The sequence below is a fragment of the Akebia trifoliata genome, chromosome 3 (genome assembly GCF_017979445.1).
Source record: "Akebia trifoliata isolate Shusen 1 chromosome 3, ASM1797944v1, whole genome shotgun sequence".
Taxonomy (NCBI): Eukaryota; Viridiplantae; Streptophyta; class Magnoliopsida; order Ranunculales; family Lardizabalaceae; genus Akebia; species Akebia trifoliata.
Window position 1 is genome coordinate 11,806,470 of NC_141377.1, and position 18,876 is coordinate 11,825,345.

At 37.3% G+C, this 18,876-nt stretch overlaps 1 protein-coding gene across 3 annotated transcripts in view; it reads left to right on the forward strand.

Annotated features, from left to right (window-relative positions):
• Positions 1-412: 412 nt before the first annotated feature.
• The window catches only part of LOC147405996 (inorganic pyrophosphatase TTM2-like), a 29,181-nt gene continuing 10,717 nt past the window's right edge, over positions 413-18,876 (forward strand). The window contains exons 1-6 of one of the 3 annotated variants that reach the window (XM_086433910.1): positions 413-710; positions 4,485-4,855; positions 5,926-6,040; positions 6,306-6,501; positions 6,635-6,748; positions 6,951-7,124. In XM_086433910.1, coding sequence (XP_086290036.1) covers positions 4,519-4,855; positions 5,926-6,040; positions 6,306-6,501; positions 6,635-6,748; positions 6,951-7,124 — 936 coding nt within the window. In that variant the 5' untranslated portion in view covers positions 413-710; positions 4,485-4,518. The remainder of the gene's footprint in view (positions 711-4,484; positions 4,856-5,925; positions 6,041-6,305; positions 6,502-6,634; positions 6,749-6,950; positions 7,125-18,876) is intronic. The other 2 variants (XM_086433909.1, XM_086433908.1) reach the window with 2 other exon arrangements.

Consider the following 18,876-nt stretch of genomic DNA (forward strand, 5'->3'; position numbering starts at 1 on the left):
TGGGTGAATCTCTGTTCGTGCGTTGAATACAACGGAATTCGGAGTTAGGTACACTGTTCATTTTAATTCCCAAAATATGCATTTGTCATTTTTATTACCTATGAACTTGTGACTTCGTCACTTTCAATATATATGAATTCATAGATCTACCAACGAATTCATTGGTTATAAAAGTGAATGCATGTTTTGAGAATTAAAATGAACATTGTATTGAAATTGGAATTTAGACATGAAAAATCCCTCTCAATGGCAGCTCTGTTATTTAAATGCGAATATACATTTACAAAAAAAAAAAAAAAAAAAATACTAAACCAGTTTTAACGACTTAACTCGTTTTAGACGAGATGATTCAAACGAATCAACTCGGTCTCTCGGGGCATCAATACGATACGACATATTGAATTGGAAAACTATGATCCCACTCCCGACCTGCACTCTTCTTCATGGAAGTCATCACACACCTAAAATTATAAATCAATATAGACCACTCACGCAGTCTCCCTCTCTTCAACAGTTCTTGCAACCGCCCCATATTTTCAGTAATCCCAGCGCCATACAAATACCCAAATCACACTTCATTCCGTTCTCCAATAAATCCCAGATCACCCCCAACCCCTCCCCCAACAAAAAAAAAAAAAAAAAAATTGAAGAAAAAGACCTCCTAAGGACCCAGGTCTCTAATATTTCTTCCCTATTCTGATAAAGACTCGGTTAGTATCATCATCTTTGATTCTGTTTTGTTTTTATAACTTTCTATTATGGGTTGTGTTTTATATGTTCTTTTATTGCCTGATTAGTCCATACTTTTTGCTCTTCTTAATGTTTGAATAAGTTTCAGTTTGATTGGTGCATATCAATAACATAAAACTCTATAAGTGCTCCTCCACTTTACTACTTTGCATTAATTTAAATTGTGACGCCTTTATCAATTTCTCCATTTCTATGGATAATTGAACTTAAATAATGGAGATGGTCTATTTGGATTATTTTTGACAGATAAAGGGAAATATAAAGAACAGAAAGGGAAGGTCGAGGTGACCAAACCAAAGAGAAAACAAAAGAAAAGGAAACTATCCATCTGAAAGATTACTACGTTTTCCCATTGAACTAGAAAATCCTCAAAGAGAATCCCTTTGAACTCTTTGGAGACCTTACACCAAAAGAATAAAACCTAAAAGCAAGATGAAAATCTCTTGGCTAGAAATCATCTTTCCCTCATAAATTCTAGAATTTCTTTCCTTCCAAATACCCAAGAGCGGAGCCAGGATTTTACTCCATGGGGGTAACTAAGAATGGAAATTTTTTTTTGGTGGCAACGAAGAGTGTAAATTTTTTTATGGGGGTAATAACGGCTGATTTCTTTATCCACCATTGTCACAATAGTTCATTAATCTTAGTAGACTTTGAAAATTCTTGTGGGGGCAAGTATCCCCATTGTAAAACCACAAGTGATCACAAATGGAGTAGGACTCCAAATCAATCTTTTGAAGACCGGAAACTAGACCGCAATTGAAGCCATTCAACAAAGACCTCTCTTAAGGTATTTGGAAGACATCACTCCACTCCAAACCGAGCTAGGAAAAGAGCCAACATCTCTTTTGCCACCCCATAGTGGACTAATGAATGATTCATCATCTCCTCATCTATCACGCACATACGACAAAAGTTCGGGCCACAGAAACCCATTTTTCTCAGCTGATCAAATGTGAGAATTCTTTCTTGAATCGCTGTCCAAACCATGAAAGCCAGCTTAGATGGTATCCTTTGCCACCAAACTGTAATGTGGGGGAAAGTAGTATCCCCACTTCTGTTTAGATTTTTATAAAATTGTCTAACTAGAAAAAACCTTTACTGTTCGTGCTCCAAATTCTCTAATCCCAAGGGGTTACCTTTTTAAATTATGCAATATATATTTTCTTTTGGTTGTACTTCTAGTTTTGAGATTACTCCTCTAGTTTTATCAACCAACACTCCATCTACAAATACCATACACGACAACCCATTGAACTTAGGGGTGATCCCTGATGAAAGTCTACTTTAACATAAAACTCCCATGTTTCACTATCAACTATTCTATCACTTGTAGAACTTAAGTATACTTTGTCTTAATCACATAGGAATAGTGAACTGAGTGAAATTTGGACAGTCATGCTTGTGATTAGTTAAAATAAGCCAATATCACGCTTTCTCATCGTTTGTAAAAATACCCCCAAATCCAACTACTCTTTGATGAGGACATCAATACTTCAAGACATAAGATTTATCAAAGGAGGAACAAAGCCCCTGCACAATTATCATTTTGGTTGGATGATATTTATTTAAGCCTAGTTCAAAATTTCAGTTATGATTAGAGATAAAAGGCCGCAACATGGATGACATTATGAAGACTTCACATTGGAAAAATACATGTGAGCTACCAATGGAGAATGAGGGCCCATTGGGCACATTGTGTGGGACGTCCAACCAAATATGGGTGGGTAGGGGCACGACCAGCTTAGGACCCATTTGGCATTATTTATTTGTTTAATTATTTTAGAGGCTTCTAGTTATTTAGTAGTTACTTTGTATTTTAATCTTAGCCATTGGTTTGTTTTTGATGGTTGAGATTGACTCTATGGTTTCGAAAATCTTATATATATATATATAGAAACTTGTGTCTCTTTTATTTTAGAATCTAATGCAGAAACTACGATTGCTTTTGAGTTTCTCCAGATAATGGATTAGTGTGAAACCATTGGACAAACCCAACTGAACCTAACCCTATCCCCTGTGATCCAACCCGTACCCTTCCTTAAAACTGTGGCCAAGATCTACATATCCATTCCCAAAATCTGAATGCTAACCCCCAATTTATACAAACCCTAGATCTTCTTTTAGGAGTGATTATCATTCCCTTTTCATCCCCTTCTCTTTATTTGATTGAGAACTAACACTGCTAGAAATTGTTTTACCACTGTTGTAGCATGCTGTAATTTTAATATTGCATTTAGTAACTTCGAGATAGTCATTTGAGCCTATCCATTCTCTTGAAAGAAGAATCTAATTGTATTGTTGGACCCTAGGCTAGTAGAAGCATATTCATCAAATTTTGCGACTTATTGAAAAAACCATGATGAAATCATGAAAAAAATTTTCACCAATTTAATTGTGACTTTTCAATAAGTCAGAACTTTTACAAACTTAGCTATTAAATAAAGCGAGTAAAATGAAAGATGACCTTGATACACTACTAGTCAGTGACCAATTTATTGATGAAGTGTTAAATAATGGGGATGCAAATGAGGATGACATTAATTTTGATTGATTGATGAATCTTAACCAAATCTTTTTATATTTTAAACAATATAAACCTTGAATGTCTTTTAGACCTGTGGTTACTTATTGTATATGCATGGACGATATGAAATGAGGTTTGGTATTTATTCTTGTAGTTTAACATGGAGTTTGATGATAGAATATGAGACAACATCTACTAGCAACAACTACACGGCCCTAAACCTTGCTCGATTTTGTTTTGATTTTTCCTGATTTTACTGAATTTTTTCTTACTGACTTATTACCAAACCTCGACTTGGTGACTATGAGTGGAAGTAGAGTCTTCCATGGGAAACATTAATCATTATTTGAGGCCCAACATTGTAGGATTGTGAACAAATAATTATTTTTCCCTGCGTATTTACCACATTCATGTTTTGATCGAATCTTTAACTATTCAAACCAAATGATACCCATAATTTTTTCATCCATCGTTTCTACCACATGCGAAATTGCTAACTCTACTCAACCTTTGCCGATTTTATTTAAAAAGTGATGGAAAGGAGACATGATGTAATTTGTGTGCCAATTTAGCTACACCGCAGACAGCCGCTGCAAAGTGACTCACATACCTGGCTACCTCTTTTATGTTGCTAGTTTGCTTCATACCAGGCATCACCTATAATGTGTCAGAAGTTTTTATTGTAAACGTTAGAAAATCCTCCAAGATGTTCACTGAGGTTTGTTTACACAAGTTGTAAGCATAATGTTGGATTGAGCCTTAGCTCAATTAGTTGAAGTTGCAACATGGGGTTGCAGATTTAATTCTAGCTTATCTACCAACGGTTAAAAAAAAAAAATGGAGGAGTAAAGAAAATGTTCCAATTGAATTTGCATAACTAATGGTATCCATCTATCTATGAATACTGCCCCCCTAGAGGCCTCTTACACCCACCCTATCTTCACATATACTTTGATGATAGTGACGATATTGATGATGACCTTGATATGGAGCTGCCAACTATGGTGAATGCATTAACTATTAATATGTATATGACACCGAAAATTGACCTATTTGATTTCATCTTTCAATTTGAATTAGCAGAAGCAATTTCTCCTTGCATAATATGGATTCCAAATATTCATGATCTGTATTTGAATGGATCAAATTACTTATCTCTCAGTCTCTTAGTGACCCATCTAAGGTTGTTACTCGTTTTTTTTTTCAGATCACAGAAACTGACCAAAATTTTCAGGATCCAAATGGCTCAAAATACTTCTGGTATTGAATCGCCTCAACGAAAGGTGGGTCTCCTACGGGATCAGGTTCAATTGGTAAAGAGAAAGGATGCCGATCGTTATGAGATTGCCCCAATCCAAGATCCACTTTCATTTGAGAAGGGCTTCTTTATAGTAATCCGTGCATGCCAGTTGTTGGCCCAAAAGAATGATGGGATAATATTAGTAGGGGTTGCGGGTCCCTCAGGGGCTGGGAAGACTGTGTTCACAGAGAAGGTGCTCAGTTTTATGCCCAGCATCGCTGTCATATCAATGGACAATTACAATGACGCCAGTCGAATTATTGATGGAAATTTTGATGGTAACCATCTACTTTTTATTTTTATTTTATCTTATGGTACTGTTGGCTTCCTTTATTTTATCGACCTCTTTTGTTTAACTTCTTAATAAAATCTTACCTTATTAAAAAAATTGGGGTACCTCATTGGACTCCAAATCCTAACTGAATCTCAGTTGGACTCTGCTATTTCTGTTTGGCATTGTGAAACTACATCACATGAGAACTCCTTGATTCTCTTACAGGTTCAGTACCCTGCATCTCCATTTGAAAGAAAAAAGTACTTCAAGTCCTCTATTTACCTTTCATTCTGCCATTGTTTCATATGGTAACAAAAAGAAAGTGATTATTCTAATTCACAAATATTTTATATACAGCTATCTAGTGAATCTTTTCCATATTGCCTTTGGGAAAACTGTGCTTGTTTTGACACCTGTGCCTTATGCAATATAAGTTTTTTTAATAGTTCTTCTCAATGTTCTATTGTGGAGGCATGGCCTGAGTTTCTTCAATGGCCTAAGCCTCATGAGTTTTCATTTTTACACCAAGATTAAAAGTTATAATTGACTTAAAAAAGAAAGATTATGAACAAAACATTGATCCATTTGACATGGGGAAAAGATATGTTCTTGCTGTTATTTTATCTTGAATAGCTTACAATCATCTAACTTGAGGTTGGAGGGTATGAGGGGGGATAAAATTGAACTTTTTTAAGCTCTACAGCCCAAAATTGCTACCATCATAAGTACACAAGGCGCTTGCACCTCTAAAAAATGCACTGAAAAATGTGTGAAATATATATTTTTTTTCTTCAAATCCTCGGCGGATGTGCCATATGACTCTTGAGGTTTATGCTTTCTAAATATAGCGCACGGCCTTTGGGTGAGTCCCCCCTGCTTTGGCAAACCTCGAGGCATAATTCTCAAACACATTTTACAACACTAGTTTCTCTGGAAAAAGATCATTCAATTTTTTTTATTGGTGTTCCATTATTGTACCAGAAAAATTAGGTGATACTCTACACACCAAGCTAATGATAGAACTATGGGAGTGTAAATTTTTTTTTGTGCTAATGGTTGTATTGTTTGAAACAGACCCGCGTTTGACAGACTATGATACTTTGCTTGAGAATATCCATGGCCTAAAAGAGGGGATGCCTGTTCAGGTGCCAATATATGATTTCAAGTCTAGCTGCCGCACAGGATACAGGTTGGGAATTTTTTACCTCAATTGGTAATTGTATAATTTTTTTTAATATACTTGTAGTCAAATTTCTGTATTTTATTGTACTTTTCCATTCTTTTTTACTTAAAAGTAATTTCTTTCAAAAGAGTCGTATGGCTTTTTCATGCTTTGTCTTCATTTTCTGTTCAACAATGGGTTTGATCGAAATATATTTCTTTCAAGTTGCTGATTCTTACACCTTATGTTTCTTGTTTCCATTGGTTACATATTTAACTTGTACCCCTAATAGGACTATCGAAGTCCCGAGCTCCCGGATTCTGATTATTGAAGGCATATATGCTTTGAGTGAAAAATTGCGGCCTTTATTAGATCTTCGAGTATCCGTCACAGGCGGTGTTCACTTTGACCTTGTGAAACGGGTTTTACGAGACATACAACGAGCTGACCAAGAACCAGAAGATATAATCCATCAAATCTCTGAAACGGTTCTTTCACTTATCCCATTATCCCATGGATTTTTCTTTAGAAATTAATTTGAGTGGCATGTATGGGTGCTTATAGCTAGGCATCTAAAGCATTTACATCTATAATAGTTCTTGATGACATTTTTCTATACAGGTATATCCGATGTACAAAGCTTTTATTGAGCCAGATCTACAGACGGCGCATATAAAAATTATCAATAAGTTCAATCCATTCTCGGGGTTCCAGAACCCCACTTATATTTTAAAGGTTAATCCCCAATTCATCTGTTTGAGAGATTCTATACACCCACATTTGCTAATGCCACCCTAATTCATATTTAAATCACCAAAGAATTAGCTCACATCTTGGGTTGGCATTAACAAAAGTTGGGTGTGGCAATAGAAGTTCTCATGTTTTTTTTATAAGTAACTTGTCTGCATCTTGCGCTGTGTGCTTTCTGTTATTGTAGTCAACAAGGAACCTGACAGTGGAGCAAATAAGGGCTGTTATTTCCAAAGAACGTGCAGAAAGCATGGAGGAGACATATGATATATATCTTCTACCACCAGGTGAAGATCCAGAAGCTTGCCAATCATATCTGAGGATGCGTAACAGAGATGGCAAATACAATCTTATGTTTGAGGTTTGTCCTTGAGGAACTTGAACTTTTTTCAATATGAAATTTGTGCATAGTGTATGCATTATCTTGACAAGAAGTAATCAGGGAAAGATGTGACACACCTTTTCCCTAATATCTTGCACAATATTGTCAAACCGAATTTGCAGCCATGTGTGACCAGCATATGCTTTGTGCATATGTGGTCACATATGCAAGGCAAAAGCTCCCATTGCACATGTGGTCAGATATTGTAAAAGAATTTTTTTAAAGAAAGAACAGATAAAAACAAGAAAAAAAAAAAACAAGAAAAAAAAAAAAGGGCAAATAATGTAACAAGAACCATGAAAAATATCAAAACAAAAATAAAACAAAGTGAAAAATATATTTGTATAATTTCCATTCCCGATTTGAATTCTTGGTTCTTTGAGCTTGTCTTAATTCTCAAAAACAAGAATTAGAAGAGGTAGGAGTAGGAGAAGAATAAAGAGATGAAGAATGAAGTCATGCAGAGATTATAAGCTTTGTGACAGTACAAAATCTTAATTATAGAGAGAATTTGTTGTAAATTACAGGGGAGTGGGAATGTTGTATTTGTATTTGGAAACTGTAAAATAAAGAAGAGGAAAAGAAGAAGAGAGAAGAGCTGGGAAGGGAGGAGACGAACCAAATAAGGTTCAGCCTTCTCTATTCTATTTATAATAACATAAAGAATGTGAAGAGACACTAATACCCTCCTATTTACACACCACAATTATTATACACACTATTCTAACACTTCCCTCTCAAGCTGGAGTATATATATCACCCATACTCAGCTTGGAACACATCACTGAAAATGGACTACGAGCAAGGGCCTTGGTGAAGATATCACCTATTTGATCTTCACACTTGACATATGGAGTACATATTTTCTTGCTCATAACTGCATCTCTAATGAAGTGATAATCCACCTCTATGTGTTTGGTTCTCTCATGGAACACTGGATTATTGGCTATGAATATGGCTGCTTGATTGTCACAGAACATGGTCATAGGATTTTGATTAACAAAGCCAAATTTACACATAAGAGTCTTCAACCACATGAGCACATGCAATATGATCCATAGCTCTATATTCTGCTTTGTCGCTTGACCTAGCTACCACACTTTGTTTTTTACTCTTCCATGTAACTAGATTACCACCAATGAATGTGTAGAACCCGGTAGTAGGATGTCTATCATATTTTGAACCAGCCCAATCTGCATCCAAGTAGGCAACAATGTCAAGGTTTCCTTGTGGACTATACACTAGACCTTTCCCAGGGGAACTTTTTAAATATCTCAAAATTCTGCATACCGCATCCCAATGACATTGTTTGGGATTTTCCATGAATTGACTAACAACTCCAACAGCAAAGGAGATGTCAGGTCTAGTAATAGTTAGGTATATAAGTTTTCCAACTAGCCGCCAATATTGTTTTTAATATTCAAATTCCTTATTATCTTCAGCATCAAAATGAAGATTAGATTCCATGGGAGTATCAGCAAGTTTGGCTCCAAGCATCCTTGTCTCATGAAGAAGGTCAGTAACGTATTTTGGCTGAGAAAGAACTATACCTTGCTTACCATGAGCCACTTCTATACCCAAAAAATACCTTAGCTGTCCCAAATCCTTGGTATGAAAGTGATTTTTCAGATATTTCTTTGTTGCTTTAATTCCATTCACATCACTACCAAAGATGATAATATCATCTACATACACAATCAGCAGTACCACACCGGTTGTTCGTTGAAGAATGAAAATTGGGTGATCTGCATGAGTTCTGCGATATCCAAAACCCATCACCACTTGGCTAAAATTTTCAAACCTGGCACGTGGACCAGTTAAGACCATAAATAGCTTTCTTCAGTCTGCACACTTTTCCATTCTCCCCCTGAGCAACAAATCTGGGTGGTTGCTCCATATACACTAGCTCATTCAAATCACAATACAAAAAAGCATTCTTGATATCAAGTTGATATAATGACCATTGTTTAGTTACCGCAACTAATATTAGAACACGAACTGAATTTAATCTAGCCACAAGAGAAAAAGTCTCAAAATAGTCCACACCGTACGTCTGTGTATATCCTTTGGCTACTAGTCATGCCTTCAGTCTATCAATAGTACCATCAGGTTGATATTTTATAGCAAAAATCCATCGACAACCAACAATATCTGTGGTAATTGAAGTTGTGACTAACTCCCGAGTATCTCTAGAACACAAGGCAGACATTTCCTCTTTTATAGCCTTCTTCCATGCTAAATGGGAAAGAGCTTCCTGATATGTCTTGGGAATAGAAACTACAGAAAAGGACAAGGCAAACTGGTGATACAAAGAACTTAGATGGTCAAGGGAAACAAATTGAGTGATTGGATGTTTAGTACACAAACGTTTACCTTTCCGAGTAGCAATAGGTAAATCCAAGTTAAAGCAAGCAATTTGGATGGACGAATCTCCTTCAGAAGATGGTAACTGTGTAGAGGACTGGATTGTTGGATTTTGTAGTGCACATGTATTATTTCTGTGTGTATACACTTGCAATGGCTTGCTGATATCAGTGGAGGAACATAAACTGGAAGGGGTACTGGAGAAGAAAGAACATCAATAGAAACAATGTTTCCTTTACGTAAAAAATATGGAGTATTTTCAAAGAAAGTAACATCTGCACTGACAAATAACTTTCGAGAAAGAGGATCAAAGCATTTGTACCCCTTTTGAGTATGAGATTAACTAAGAAATACACATTTAACTGCACTGGGAGACAAATTTTCAAGTGTTGGATCCATAGTATGAACAAAACAGACATATCCAAAAATACATGGAGGGATGTGAAACAAAGGTAAACTTGAACAAAGGCATCGAAGAGGAATCTGACCATCCAACACAGATGAGGGCATGTGATTAATGAGATAGCATGAATTAAGAACTGTATCAGCCCAAAAATCCTTTGGAACACCCATATGAAACATCATTGTTCGAGCCACATCTAGCAAGTGCCTATTTTTCCGTTCTGCCACCCATTTTGTTGAGGGGTGTGTTCACATGAAGTTTGATGAAGCATACCATTAGAAACACAAAAATCAGCAAGTTCATTTTTCATATATTCCAAGGCATTATCAGAACGAAAAATGCGAATATCGAAACCAAATGGAATTTTTATTTCTTTATGAGATGATTTGCATACAGTAAGAACTTCAGACCTTTCTTTCAACAAGTACAACCATGTCATTCTCGAGTAATCATCCACAAATGTAAGGAAATACTTAAAACCAAAAGGACTAGGAACACGACACAGACCCCAAACATCTGAATGGACTAATGAAAAAAAAAGTTGGACTTCTTTTATTAAGACGAGACGTAAACATTGACCTATGATGTTTACCAAACTCATAGGCCTCACATTCGAAGGAAGACATTGACTTAATTGAGGGAACCATTTGCTTGATCTTCTGTGGTGAAGGATGACCAAGCTGAAAATGCCATTGAAGTGGAGATATACTGGAATGAAGTGCAGCACCAGTAATCATTGGGTGTTCTTTAAGATAATACAATCCATTCGATTCAAGCCCTTCACCAATTGTCTTCTTCGTCTGGAGATCCTGAAAGACATATGAAGATGGATAAAAGGTTATGGAGCAAGTTAATGATTTAGTCAACTGACTAACAGATAGAAGGCTCACAAGAAACTTAGGAACATATAGCATGGATGAAAGAGACATCAAAGAAGATGCATACCCATCACCTTCTCCCAGAACACTAGAAGAAGAACCATCAACAAGAACAACAGATGAGTGATGTACAAGTTTATGCAAAGATAAAAAAACCTTACCTGTCATGTGAGTGGAAGCATCAGAATCTATTACCCAAGGTGAAGATGGATGGGAAACAATAAATGCAGTGGTACTTGATGAGTATGCCAAAGTGGTAGCAACATTAGAAGAGGTTGCAGTTTGCAGAAGAGAGAGTTGTTGCACTTGTTTCATTAATTTATTGTATTCCTCACAAGAGATGACCCCTGTATCACCATTTGTAGAGACAACACTAGAATGTTGTTCAGTCATACTACTCTGTTGAGTATCACAAGAATCAATCATACGAGAAGCCTGATTAGCCCATGCAGGCTTTCCAAACTTATCCCAACATTTGTCAGATGTGTGGTTGTAATGACCACAATTCGTGCATGAACGGTTATTGCGACCTCAACCATGAGCTCCCTTTGAGTCTCGACCACGTCCACGAGAATAACTACCACGACCATGACCTCCATTGGAGTATGAGATAACATTACTAGATTGGGAGGAAATCATAGCAGAAGCATCTGTAGATAAGGTCATATGGGTGGTATATTGAGATGGTACAGTAACACTTTGTAGACGTGAGAAAATATTATGTAGTGATGGGATACTATCGCTAGTCAACATTTGCCCACTAATAGACTTATAGTCTGAATGAAGTCTAGATAGAAACTTGGCAACCTGGAACTCTTCATGTTGCTTTTGTTGGACCTCTAAATCGGATGTAAGGGGCTGATGCGTATTTAACTCTTCCCACATACTTTTAAGAGTGCTATAATATTCATTGAGACTCTTATCACCTTGTTGAAAATTGAAAATCTTCTCATACAATTCATAAACACGTGAGATATTCTTCTCGTGAGAGTACATATCATGAATTGCATGCCAAATACCTTTTGCGGTTTGTTGGAATATTACATTAGCACTAATATGAGGCTCCATACTGTTTAGTAGCCATGACCTCACACAATAATTAACTTTCCACCACTCCTTATACCCTGCTGAATTTCTGGGACATCATCTGTTAAAAATTGCTATTTTTCTTGAGCACCAACAAAAACTCTGAAGGATTGAGCCCAAAGAAGATAATTCTGACCATTTAACTTAATAGATGTACCTTGTATGCCTAGACTATCATGAGAAACTTGATCAAACGTCTTTGACTCACTTGAAGGTTCCATTGGAGTCAATCCACTGAACTTCGTCTTTAGAGGAAGGGGGTTTGGGTGTCAAAAATATCGGTATGTGGAACCAAATGGCCGATATGAGATACACTCGGATGATTGCTGCCAAGGTTGAAAACTTATGGGTTAAATGGGTGTACTCTAATCTGATTCGTAACAAAGCATTTTGGACAATGAAAATCCCGCTTGATGCATCTTGGTCATGGAGAAAAATTCTGAGTCTTTGATGCATGGCTCAATCTTGTATCACTCATGTTCTTGGAGATGGTAACAACACTCTTTTGGGATGATCCATGGCACTCAGAAGGCATCCTTAGGAGCAGATTTTCGCAACAATTAAGGTATGATTCAAGACTTCATTCGCAAGCCAAAGTTGCTGCCATCATCAGAAATGGAAGATGGGACATTTCGCAAAGGGCAAACAACTCTCTAAACTCGGTGTTGCAAAATTTGAACTCTGAGGAATTCAACCTAGACGAGGATGATAAGGTGGTCTGGAAAGAAAGCCCTTCAGGCATTTTTTCTATTAAATCTGCATATTACCAATGCAGCCAGCATATGCCTATTGTCTCGTGGGCTTCCTTGCTCAAGGGTGCTAAAATGGTGCCTCGGCAAAAATTTATCCTTTGGTTAGCTTTGTCGAATAGCCTCAAAACACAAGATTGGATGGTTAGAAGAAGAATCTTAAATGCCTCTAACTGCGCCTTTTGCCAAGCTAATCCTGAAAATGTGGCTCACCTATTTGTCGAATGTCACTATAGAGTTACTATCTGGAAAAAATTGAAAAGGAAGATGATGCTATTAACAACAATAGGGTCCTGGGCTACTGAAATTCCTTGATTAGCCAAAGCCTTGAAGAATAATAAGTGGATCAATCATGTTAGAAGAGCTGTTTTTGCCACCTTCATCTATCATGTCTGGCGTGAGCGGTGTGAAAGGATCTTTAACAATACCTCGAGGCCTAAGGAAGATGTGTATATTTCCATTATTAACGATATAAGACTCAGGTTTGGGCTCTCCGATTATCAAGTGGAAGATACTGACACTAATAGAAAATTCTCTGAAGCTTGGGGTTTAGACCCTCACTCGTGCATAGACCGGGAGTGAGATGCATGTGGACAAGGCCAACCTCCAACTTCTTTAAGCTCAACACAGATGGTTCCCTAAAAGGTAGCTTGGGGGGACATGAAGCTATAATGAGGGACGATCAAGGCAATGCGGTAAGGTTATTTTCAGAAGGTTGTCAAGGTAAATCGGTAATCTATCACGAGTTGGAAGCAATCCAAAAGGGGTTGATTATGGCCATGAAGATGAACATTGAAAATATTGAGGTTGCTGCGGACTCCTCAATAACTATTGGATGCATCCAAGGTTCTTTTCAAAGCCCGTGGTATGTGTGTAGGCTAGTGGAAGAAATTCAAAGACTAAGAACCCTGTTTAAGACTTGTACTTTCTCTTTTTTGCTTTAGGGAAACAAATAGAGTGGCTGATTTTTTGGCTTCCCATTATAATGAAGTGATGATGATTGAATTTTCCCCGCCCCTAACTAGAGAGATTGATAAGTTAGTGAGGATGCGAGAGGAAATATTTACTACAGAATGTAATGGTCCCCTTAATTTAATATATCTGGTCTGGGGGTCAGCCTAACCCCCTCTTACCCTCCAAACAAAAAAAAAAAAAAACCTCTATCGGCCACAAAAGTAAGAGAAAAACACTTCCAAAAACGAATTTAGATCACGTCCAAACTCACACCTAGCAGTAGATTCAGATCACGTATGAATAACTCACTAATCGAGCCCGATAGAACACTTCATCAAATAAAAACAGCACATAGACAGCCTGTTATACCTTCTACATTCAATAGACAGCCTGCAGAGAAGAAGAAGATAGAAGCTCTCCAAGAACACAGCAAAGGGGGCCGAAGCAGCCTTTAACCCTTTTTTAGGGTTTCTCTAAAAACTTAGATCAATCTTTAGAAGAAAAAGAATGAAAAATGGAGAATAAAGAAGAAAGATTGATGAAGGAAAGTGCAGAAAAATGGATCAGATTCAGAGGTGCTCTGATACCATGTAAAATAAGGAAGAAGAGGAGGAAAAGAAGAGAGAAGAGCTGGGAAAGGAGGAGACGAACCAAATAGGGTTCAACCTTCTCTATTCTATTTATAATAACATAAAAGAATGTGAAAAGACACTAATGCCCTCCTACTTACACACCACAATTATTATTAAACACACTATTCTAACAGAACAATTACAAAAAAATAGTTTCTCTCCAACAGTCAAAATTATGACCGTTGGGATAGTATGTGATAATGTATGTAGTATTACCATATGTGAGCCTAATGGATAATTTTAGCATATGCCATCACATATGACAACAATGATCTTGCAACATGTCACACCTCACAACACTATACTGAAATATGTGAAGCCCAACCTAGAATCATTACCCAATTCACTGCTATTCCCGATCTTTTATAAGTAGAATGAGATACTTTTTAGCCAGGAACTGATGAATCCTCGTAATTATTCGTGAAAGACCATTCTTATCTAACTCAGATAATAATAAGTTGTACAATGTAGATGTCAAAATCTCACATTGAGGCTTTGACTCTCAATATAAAGACATGTTGGTACAGAGTAAAAAATTATATACCGTTCATGCTATATTAGTGCCGTATAATTTCTTTTATTATTTCATAACAACAATTAACTATATATAAGAAATACTTAACAATAGAGAATTTGTGTACTAAAATATTTAAATGTACACATGGTTTAAAATTTTGTTTCGTGCCGATGTTTCGGTTTTTTGAAAAATTGAAATGATACTGAAACTTTCCTGAAACATTACGAAATATTCCCTGAAACTTTTGAAAAAATCAAAACATTAATAACATTAAAATAAAGAATATCTTTCACAATAGACTATGGTGATGGGGCATTTCATCAGCTTAAAAACACGGGTGTATCTAATATTTATAAAAACATGTGGAGCTGGTCTAAATGACTCAGTCTTCTAGATTAGACCAAGATCAAGGGCATCATGTTAAAACCTCCTTTCTTTGATGAGGAAAAGTCATCTTTTTAAGAGAAGATGAAACGCAGAATACTAAAAAAGAAAAAAAAAAACAAAAGACGAGAAGACGAAGAAGAAGGCAAGCGAAAAGAAATGATCTGATGTCGATCCAGTACAAACTTGATGATTAGCCACCCAAGTACCTCTCTCTTTTTCTTGTTTTAGATCACTCTTGTAGATCTGTAGACCTCCCCCCTCTTTTTATCTGGTTTTCTCCTCTAAATAACTCTTGTAGATCATAAAAAAAAAACATACGAAAATGATAGCAACTTTGATATTTTTTTATTAGGATGTTGTTTCGTCTTGGCAAGCTAAAAATCAGAAATGTTTCGTACAAAACATTATGAAACAAAACGAAATATTAAACCATGAATGCACAGAAGAATTTTAGAAGAGAAAATCAAATCTCATAATGAGAGCTTGGTAAATATTTATAACCCATAAGAAGGGAATGGACATAAATGCCCTTACATAGAAAGAATAACAGAAATAAAATCATATAAATCAAATTAGAACTAACTATCTATTCTAATATTTCCAATACTCCCCCTCAAGCTGTGGCAAATATATCAACTAGGCCCAGCTTGGTGAGATGAGAGGTTGTGACAGAAGGTCCAACAGGCTTTGTAAGCATATCGGCTAGTTGATCTGAAGAAGAAATAAAGATTGTCTTAAGTACACCAAATCGAACTTTCTCCCTGAGAAAGTGAATATCAACCTCAATGTGCTTAGTTATTTCGTGAAGGACTGAGTCAGATGCAAGCATGATAGCAGACTTGTTGTCATAGAACAGTGAGGAGGAACCAACAGTAGGAAATCCCAACTCTGTTAGCAAAGATCTAAGCCAAATAATCTCACATGTGCTAAGGGCCATAGCACGATACTCAGCTTCAGCAGAGGAATGAGAAACCACACTCTATTTTACTTTTCCACGAGATAAGATTACCGCCATAGAAAGTACAGAAACTAGATGTAGATCTCCTATCTGTAAGAGAACCCGCATAATCGGCATCAGTGAAACATGACAGATGTGGCTGAGCAGTAGATGAATAAAATAAGCCTAGACCCGGACGAGACTTCAAGTAGCGAAGGATACGATATACGGCATCAAGATGAGAGGTACGCGGAGCATGCATAAACTGACTGACTACACTAACTGCAAAGGTCAAATCTGGTCTAGTGTTAGTTAGATAAATCAAACGGCCTACGAGTCTCTGGTAAGATGAGGGATCAGATAAAAGTTCCCCAGATTCAGCATGAAGGCGATGATTCTGATCCATTGAGGAAGAGACAGGACGACAACCAAGCATACCAGTATCCTGAAGAAGATCCAATGTGTATTTATGTTGAGATAACGAAATACCACGGCGTGAGCGCGCTATCTCTAACCCTAAAAAGTACTTGAGGGGACCTAAGTCCTTAACCTCAAATGCACTACCCCACTGCCTCTTAACCTTGTCAATCCACTGTGTATCATCTCCAGTTACTATAATATCATCTACATAAACCAAGACAATGGTATTGCGGCCATCTACTCCTCGTCGAATAAAGCAAGTATGGTCAGAGTGGCATTTGAAAAATCCCATAGATAAAATGACCTTAGAGAAACGCTGGAACCAGGCTCGCGGAGATTGCTTTAGGCCATACAGAGATTTAAGAAGGCGACATACTTTCCCAGAATACTCCCCCTGAAGACGAAATCCGGGAGGGGGATCCATATAAATGACCTTTGTCAGATCACCATTTAGAAAGGCATTCTTCACATCAAGCTGGTGAAGAGGTCATGAATGATAGGCAGCTAAAGAGATAAGTAAACGAACAGTAGACAGTTTGGCTACAGGGGCAAATGTGGCTCCAAAGTCCTTTCTTGGAGTCTGCGTAAATCCCTTAGCGACGAGTCGAGCCTTGTAGCGATCAACAGTACCATCTACGAGATACTTGACTGTGAAAACCCATTTACAACCAACAGTTCGCTTCCTAGAAGGAAGAGAAGGAAGATCCCATGTGTGATTCTTCTGCAATGCATCCATCTCAGTAGTCATAGCTCTAGTCCACATAGGATCACGTAAAGCCTCAGATACAGATCGAGGAACCCGAATAGAGTCTGTGGTGACAAGATAGGCTCGATAGGAAGGAGAAAAACTCTGATAAGAAACATACTGGGCGATAGGGTGATAAGTAACACACTCTCACTTACCTTTGCGAAGTGCAATAGGTAAGTGAGAGTTAGAAATAGAAGGAACAGGCGTTAATGTAGAAGGAGATATACCTGAATCCAAGGAGGAGGTTGGCAAAGTCTGAGAGGGGGGAGGGCGACGAGAGTAAACTTGCAGTGGCGGCGGCGAAAATGAAGATGGAGAGAAAACTGGAGATGGTAGCACTATTGGAGAAGAATCCTGTAAAGGAGAAGAGTCCTGCAAAGAAGATGAAGTATGAAAATATGGAACATTTTCAAAAAAAGTGACATCCATGGAATGAATAATACGATGAGAGAGGGGATCAAAGCACCAATACCCCTTTGACATAGAAGAGTAACCCAAGAAGACACAATGGGTAGCTTTATCATCTAGTTTGGTGCGATGAGGAGTTCTATCCTGAACAAAACAAGTACACCCAAAAACTCTAGGTGTAATAGGGAAGAGAGTGCTATCAGGTTGAAGAACATGAAGAGGCACCTGTCCCCCTAAAGTGCGGCTCGGAACACGATTCAGGAGGAAAGCAGCAGTAAGAACTGCCATATTCCAATATGACTTGGGAACATGCATCCCTCGCAGAAGGCAACGGATGATGTTCATGAGATGGCGATTCTTACATTCCGCCACCCCATTTTGCTCAGGAGTGTAGGGACAGGTTAATTGATGAAGCATACCACGCTCATGGAGATGGGAGCGAATCCCATTGGAAATATATTCCCCACCATTATCTGTTCGAAGAGATTTGACGGTAATGTTGTATTGAGTTTGAATTATTTTAAGGAAATTAACAAAAATAGGTAGTACCTCAGAGTGAGAACGCATTAAATAAACCCAAGTACAACGAGAATAGTCATCAATAAATGTAACATAATATCTATGACCATTAAAAGCAGTAACAGGGGAAGGCCCCCACACATTAGAATGAACCAAATCAAAAATAACATTAACTCTATGCATGCGAGGAATATAAGAGGTACGTGTGTGTTTAGAAAGCTCACATATAGAGCACTGAAATTTGTGTCCACTACAAGATTATTTTAAAGTAGGAAATAATGAACATAAGTGCTAAAAATTAGCATGTCCTAAGCGAGCATGCCATAAGTCTAAAGTTTGAAAAGAAAAAGTATGATTTCTAATGAGTGGGAACACGGAAGCTGGGGCAGCAGTAGGTGGAACTTCAAACAGGTACAGCCCATCCCTCTCATATCCCTTGTCAAAAATCCTTCTCGAAGTCAGGTCCTGAAAGACACAGTGAGTAAGAAAAAATGTTACAGAACAATTGAGCGATTTTGTAATACTACTCACAGACATAATGTTAAGAGATAAGTGTGGAACATGGAGAACAGAATCAAGAGAAAAGTCAGGGGTTAGAGATATATTACCCTAACTGTGAACAGGGGTAAGAAACCCATCAGCAAGACGAACCTCCTTATGAGTAGTAGGAAAAATAGAAGAAATAAAATGATTAGACTCACCGGTCATGTGATCAGAGGCACTAAAATC